General features: G+C 50.4%; 2 protein-coding genes across 3 annotated transcripts in view; one reads left to right on the forward strand and one right to left on the reverse strand.

Moving 5' to 3' along the window:
* The window catches only part of LOC119291512 (protein CHROMATIN REMODELING 35-like), a 7,109-nt gene extending 4,632 nt beyond the window's left edge, over nucleotides 1-2,477 (forward strand). Inside the window, exons 6-7 of the mRNA XM_037570281.1 lie at nucleotides 230-2,001; nucleotides 2,107-2,477. Coding sequence (XP_037426178.1) covers nucleotides 230-2,001; nucleotides 2,107-2,110 — 1,776 coding nt within the window. The 3' untranslated portion in view covers nucleotides 2,111-2,477. The remainder of the gene's footprint in view (nucleotides 1-229; nucleotides 2,002-2,106) is intronic.
* Nucleotides 2,478-2,925: 448 nt separating this feature from the next.
* On the reverse strand, nucleotides 2,926-6,408 carry LOC119291513 (BEL1-like homeodomain protein 7). 2 transcript variants are annotated; one of them, XM_037570282.1, is made up of 4 exons: nucleotides 6,089-6,408; nucleotides 5,584-5,655; nucleotides 4,059-5,248; nucleotides 2,926-3,976 (listed from the first exon to the last, which is right to left on the reverse strand). In XM_037570282.1, exons 3-4 carry the CDS (start codon nucleotides 5,150-5,152, stop codon nucleotides 3,304-3,306), a joined length of 1,767 nt encoding a protein of 588 aa, XP_037426179.1. In that variant the 5' UTR covers nucleotides 5,153-5,248; nucleotides 5,584-5,655; nucleotides 6,089-6,408; the 3' UTR covers nucleotides 2,926-3,303. The 2 variants fall into 2 exon arrangements, with proteins under 2 accessions (XP_037426179.1, XP_037426180.1); XM_037570283.1 differs by having other exon boundaries at nucleotides 4,059-5,321.
* Nucleotides 6,409-7,088: the final 680 nt, after the last annotated feature.

Consider the following 7,088-nt stretch of genomic DNA (forward strand, 5'->3'; position numbering starts at 1 on the left):
AAATGCCCTATACGAACACCCATTGCATGTGTTTTAGCTTTTAACAAATGTCAATCAAGTCATTGATTAGTTCTGTTTGAATGAGGATTTTACTGGGATATAGTTCAAATAAACCAAGTAAATCCTATCCCAACCCCAAATGTTAAGATGTAGATTTCGAAAAAAAGCAATTCACTTCTGTTTCCGCATTGGCGGAGCCACATATCTCATTTCCTCTTTGTTGCATCAGCGTAAGCAATCCCACAGAACTTATGCGCCAGAACCCAGAAACTACAATGAGCTGGAAGCAACTACCAGTCCTTCAGGAAATATTCTTCAAGTTGTCCCTGGTGCTCTCTCAATCCACTCTCAGCATTCAGAACAGATGAAACCTCACCAAGTGGAAGGCTTTAATTTCTTGGTCAAGAACCTGGCAGATGAGAACAACCCTGGAGGTTGTATTCTAGCACATGCACCAGGTTCTGGAAAGACTTTTATGCTAATTAGCTTTGTTCAAAGCTTCCTGGCCAGATACCCTGCAGGAAGGCCATTGATTATCCTTCCAAAGGGCATTCTGGCAACATGGAGAACAGAATTTGTCCATTGGCAAATTAAGGACATGCCTATACCCTTGTTTGACTTCTATTCCTCCAAAGCTAATAACCGGTCTGAACAACTCAAGGTTTTGAACTTGTGGGAAGAAAAGAGAAGCATATTGCTGCTAGGGTATCATCAATTTGCATGCATAGTATCTGATAGGAATACTTATAAAATAGAAGCTGTCATGTGCCGAGATAAGTTGTTGAAGGTCCCAAGCCTTGTCATTCTAGATGAAGGCCACACTCCGAGAAATGAGCAAACTGACTTACTCACTGCACTTGGAAGTATAAGAACTCCTAGAAAAGTGGTTCTCTCAGGAACCTTGTTTCAGAATCATGTAAGAGAGGTTTTCAACATTCTGAACCTTGTGCGGCCAAAATTCCTGAAGATGGAGAAACCTCGTGCAATAGTGAAGCGCATACTAAGCAAGGTTGACATGTTGGGGAAGAGTGCACGGTCAAAGTACACTTCAGATAAGTACTTCTATGATGTGGTTGAAGGAAACCTTACAAAGGACGCAGATGATAAAATGAGAGTAATGATCATCCATAATCTACGCGAGCTAACCGCGAATGTGCTGCACTATTATAAAGGTGAGCTTTTGGATGAATTACCCGGACTTGTGGACTTCACCGTTTTTCTGAATATGAGTACCGAGCAGGAAAAGATCCTTAGGAGTTTGGTAAGACTAGATAATTTTAGCAGGAAAACAGCATGCAGCGCTGTTTATCTTCATCCGTGCTTAAAGAATATTCAAAACGTTGAAGGGAAAAATCGAGATATTGCTGTTCAGAAGATTGATTCCATCATAAAAAGTGGAATTGATATCAAGGTTGGGGCAAAGGCAAAGTTTATATACAATTTGTTGTGTCTTTCAGAGGCTGCAGGAGAGAAGGTACTCGTGTTCAGCCGGTATCTGAACCCTCTGGTTTTCTTGGAAATGCTGCTCATAAGAATGAAAGGATGGAAACCAGAGGTTCACATGTTTAAATTAAATGGTAAATCAACACAAGAGCAGCGAGACAAGGCGGTTGAGAGATTCAACCACTCAACGGATGCTAAAGTTTTGTTTGGTTCCATCAAGGCATGCGGCGAGGGCATCTCCCTTGTTGGCGCATCACGCGTTGTCATTCTGGAGGTCCAGGAAAATCCTTCCGTGACGCGGCAGGCAATCGGACGGGCATTCAGACCAGGGCAGTCCAGATTGGTGCATTGCTACCGCCTTGTTGCCGCCGACTCCCCAGAAGAGGAGGACCACAAGACAGCCTCCGGAAAAGAATGGAAGTCCAAGATGTGGTTCGAATGGAACGAGCTTTGCAGCAACGATGATTTTGAGCTTGCCGCTGTGGATATTTCAGAGAGCAGGGACAGGTTTCTCGAACACGAGGCACTGCGACAAGATGTCAAATCTCTGTACAGAAGGTATGTATGAATCTGATTAAACCTTTTTTCTTTTTCTGCTAGGAGGTTGAATGCATCAATGAATACGCCCATATATTTGGTTTTGTTACTTGGTTTTGTTTGCAGGTGAACAACAGAGGCAAGCGCTAACCAGTGAGAAAGAAAGAGGAAGAATAATCTAGGTAGGAACTGAAGTGGCTTCTTTGCAGTATTTTGTCTGATCGTCTGAAGTGTGGTAGTATGAGGAGATATAACAACCATTTGCACTCTCAAATGTTAAAAGTGTATATTTGTTGACATTTTCTGTCTCCATTAAAATGATGATAGATTTCTGGAGTCGTGGTAATATGGTACTGCTAATGACTATTCCGATGCAAGTTATCTAGGTTTCAGTTCAACTTTTGCTGTCATGTGAGTCGAACCAATTGTGTGGTGTTCTCTGTCCGCTGAACAAGTTTTCAACTGTATAAGAATTGTTACTCTTAACCTTACTGTCACGAGCCATTGTCTATGTTTCGGCTGCCTGAATCTGATGATTCTATGTCTGTCTTTGTCCATGGACAAAATCTGAACATCACGCAGTGTCCTCCGTCCCTTAATCTCCTCCGCCTGCTACGCCAAGCCTCCGCCACGCCGTCTTGAGCTTGGACACCGTCTACGAAAAAGCCCCCCTCCCGCCCAACATGTCAACTCTCTACCGCTACCACGCTAATGTCGCCCAACATGTCATCCCGTCCCCTCTGCGCCGCTCCTCCCCTACTTCTTCAGTTCTTTTATCGAAATCGACTTAAACTCGAAAAAAATCAGTTGCGTTATGCTCACTCCATCCTAAATTACTTATCGCATAAATGTTTGTATATAGAACTAAACATATGTCTAGATACATTCATTTCTGTGACGAGTAATTCCGGACGGAGCGAGTACTGGTAGACGGCAAACGCGAAAAAACTTGTATTGTACTGCTATAGATCAAGAAACTGGTGTCTATTTGGATCAACAAATCATCAATATCCTGAATCCATTCGTCAATGAAGTACACCAATCTGTGCTGGCTAGCAAAAAATACCAATCTATTATCTCTACAGCAAGCTACACCCCCATCTCATATACAGTTATACGTACAACCTACTTCATTTACCACACCAATTGTATACTTGTATGATATACGTATATACTTGCTTCAGATTTACCGTGTACTGCCATGCATGTTCTGCTTGCTTCTTCATGCATGCTGGCGGCGGCGCCGGCCGGCCGGCCCAGGCTTCTGGCACGCCGCCCCCTGCGTTATTCAGTGCCACGCTATGCGTCCAGGTGATCGACAGCTCAAGTGACGAAGTCGTGCAGCAGCTGCGACGACGACGAGGAGAACCGCTGCCGGTCGTCGGCGCCGTTGAGGAAGTCGAAGTCGCCGGGGTTGCTGTACAGCAGGCCCTGCTGCTCTTGCGGCACGTGGCCGGCGTTGTTGTTGTTGTTGCAGTGCTGCAGGCCCAGCGTCAGCGACACGCTGCCGCCGAGGTCGCCCATGTTGCCGCCGTACGGCACGAACCTGGCGTCGTCGCCGTGGTGCGCGAACGCGTCCTGCAGGAGGCTGCCGCCGCCCGGCCCGTGGTGGTTCAGGCTGAGGCCTGCTGGCGCGTACGTGCCCATGTCGCCGCCGCCGAGGCTGGACAGCGGGCCGGCGTCCATGCTGCCCACCGGCTCCGACTTGTAGGCGTTCAGCAGCTGGCTCGCGCCGGCGTGCGTCGACGTGCTCTGGAACTCGTCGCGGTCCTGGTCCTCCGAGCATGCCGCCTCGTCCACCTTGCTGTGTTTGTTGCCGGCGTTCTCCGACGACGAGTTGGTGGAGTCCATCTCCGCGCCGAACTCCTCCTTGTACATCTCCTCCACCATCGGCTTCCATAGGCGGACGCGCGCGTTGATGAACCAGTTCGACACCTGCCCCCGGGACAAGCCGGCCTGCCTCGCCAGCATCACCTTCTCCGAGTCTTTCGGGTACCTGCATCGATCATGGCGGATCAGTGAGCGAGCACAGAGGAGTAGAGTGACCAGCTGCATGGGCGGCGCGGTGGGTAGCTTACGGGTGGAGGAAGTGCTCGAAGAGCCAGGCGCGGAGGACGGAGACGGCTGACTCCGGGAGGCCGCGCTGGGGCCGCCACGCGTGCTGCGGCTGCTGCATCATGCCGAACTGCTGCATGGCGCGCTGCTGCCGGAGGTGCTGGTCGATGTACCGCAGCCGGGACAGGCCCCCCGCGCCGGAGCCGTCCTGAGGCTCGCCGAGGCTCCGCCGCGCCGACTGCACCTGCGCGCCGATCGCGTCACGCAGCGACCGGAAGTGCCTGGAGATCGTCTGCAGGGCCAGCGCCGTGTAAGGCCTCGCCGCGCCGGAGCCGGCCACCGCGTCGAACGACGACACCACCATCTGCATCTGCTGGTGGTAGTGCCTGTACCTCCGGTCCACCTGGTCCAGCATGGCCATCAGTGCCGTCACCTTGTTCTGCAGGTCCTGCCTCTCCGCCGGCGACAGCTCGGCGGAGGAGCTCCCCTCGTTCTCCTCGCCCTTGTCGCCCTCGACCTTGCTGCACTCGCCGTTGCCGGCCGAGTCGTCCTTCCTGTCCCCCTTCCTCTTGATCGCGTCCCGGACACTGACCACCTCGTCCAGCAGCTCGCGCGCCGCCTTCAGGAACCTCGAGTTCTGCACGTACACGTTCACCTGCGCGTTCCTGCTCGCCGCCATCGCCATCGCCGACTGGTTCGGGCTCATCAAGGTGGGGGAAGCGGCCGCAGCCATGCCGCCCGGACGGCCGTACTGGTAGAGGGACACCGGCACCTGCGAGCCGAGGCTGAGCGACAGGCCGCCCTGGTGACTACGCTGCCCTGCCGACGCGCCGCCGTCTCCCATGAGCATCTGCGTCTGCAGGCCGCCGAGCTCGGAGCCGTCCCTCGAGCCCATGAACGCGGCCTGCTCGTCGTCTCGGCCATCGCCCCCACCGCCACCGTGCGCTATGTGGCTCTGCTGCACGATGGACGCCGGGAGCGGGATCAGGCCGCCGGTCGACGAGTCTGGGTATTGGTTGGACATGGGGTAGTGGTGGTGGAATGACATGTCGCCGGCACCTCCGCCACCGCCGGCGAGGCCCCTCTGATCGTTTGAAGTGGAGAAGAACGTGGCCATCCGATCCTCTTCAGATGCAAATGCAATCTATCATCAGAAGCGTACCACTGTACTGTCGACGCTTGGTAAGGTTCAAGTTTTGTCTTGAGTGTCGAACTGAAGAAATAGAGGATTGGAAACTGTCAGTAAATCCCGCTCAGAATTGTCAGAAGGCGATTTCATCTTGCTCCTAAATTCAAATTACAGTAGTAAATAGCAAGATTTGGAGCAAAGGAAAGATGGTAAAAACATGGTGCGCGAGTGCAACTGTGCATCGACATACTGTGGTGAATTAGGCAGAAGTATGATATGAGTGGACTAGGCAAGAACAACTGAATAACTGCAAATTTCATTCAGAAAATTACAAGAGGAGTGAAAGAATTCTACTGCAAGCGAAGTAAATCAAAAGGATAGAATGGACCCAACAGAATTGAAAGCATCTATATATCTACCTGGGAGGACAAACTTCAGATCACTGTACTTCCCGAACACACAACACCTCAATCTTCTTTCTGAAGTACTACCTGCATACAAAAAGAAAGCCTTTGCACTCAGCTGATGAAACCAGCATATAATTTCAGGAAAACACCAGTCCAAATCAGTGGTACCTATCAAGGGGGGAAAAGGCCTAACTAGACATGACTTGAGATAAACTAAGAACACACAAAAATATCAGTTACTACTAGTTACTACTACCACTTGGCAGTTCAGAGACCAAACTTGCCAAGAATCAGCCAAAACAGGAAGCAATTTTTCAAGTTGGTATGGTGCTGCACCCGCCAACCACAAGTAGGTAACCAGGAACAGAGAGCTCAACAAGCAAGAAGCCACAACCACACCAAGAATCCATACAGAAATCAAAACACCTAACAGAAACCTGTTGCTCACTGAATCATCTACAAATCTGATGGATGCAAAGATCAAGGCAAGCTTGATAAGATGAACCTCTACACATACCTCTGCAAGAACTTGCTTTGAGGCCAAGCAAGGAGCAAGAGCTTCTTCTTGGGAGCTATCTGTTCAGAATTCTGACAGAAGACCGGCCGGGGACAGAGGGCCGATCCCGAGGATTCTAAAGAGGGGATTAGCAGCGAGGGTGTGGGCTTAAAATAACCAAGAACACTCCTGGGATTGTATATATCTTGCTGCTTTTGGTGTTGGTCTCTTCTCTTTTGGTTGTTGTAGCTCCTCCTGCCTGCTTCCCTGAGCAATAATATACTCCGGGGCTGCTTGCGCCAATGAGGAGGGCCTGCCTAACACTATCCCCCCGCCCCGCAAATCCTAAAGAAACCCCACCACCGTTTTTGTTTGTTTCCCTCTCGCTTATTCCTCCCTATCTCCTCTTTACCTCACTCGTTTTCTCACGTATACGATTGCTGCTTTGCGCGCGTGCGTCACGCTCAGGCCACAGGGACGTCGACGGCCGAGATCGGGAGACCGACGCTCGATCTCCGCCGTCGGCATGAGACTGATGCGCCTTTTAGGCATGCAATACATACATAGTATGTACTTTAGTTTAGTTGTGACTCACATGATAAAACCAACATCATACGGTTGGTTGCAGGTATATCTTAGTAACTCTGAAGAATATGATTCCACATGCAAGTTTTTTTTTTGTTCTGAACAATTAGACAATTGAGAATTTCAAATTTGACGCGAACGCCGCGGAACGGAGTGGGGAAAAAAAGGAGCCCTCGCTTTTATGCTACTATAGAAACCCGTAGATTCTTGCCAGTTTTGAGTGACCTTGCAGCAAGCATACCTGTTGGGCAGGCAGTTCAGTTAGTCCACTCAGTGCACAGAAAAGCAGGTCCATTACCCTCCTCACTTGCTGGGTGTGTTTTCAGCTGAAAAGGCTCCCCAAGTTGCCATTTCTAGCTGATTCTCCCCGGACGCCTTGATTGCAAGGGCACCAATCCGATCGATCCCCTCCCTTCTTCCTTCCAGTAGGTGACGG

Source organism: Triticum dicoccoides, chromosome 4B (genome assembly GCF_002162155.2).
Source record: "Triticum dicoccoides isolate Atlit2015 ecotype Zavitan chromosome 4B, WEW_v2.0, whole genome shotgun sequence".
NCBI classification, from domain to species: Eukaryota; Viridiplantae; Streptophyta; class Magnoliopsida; order Poales; family Poaceae; genus Triticum; species Triticum dicoccoides.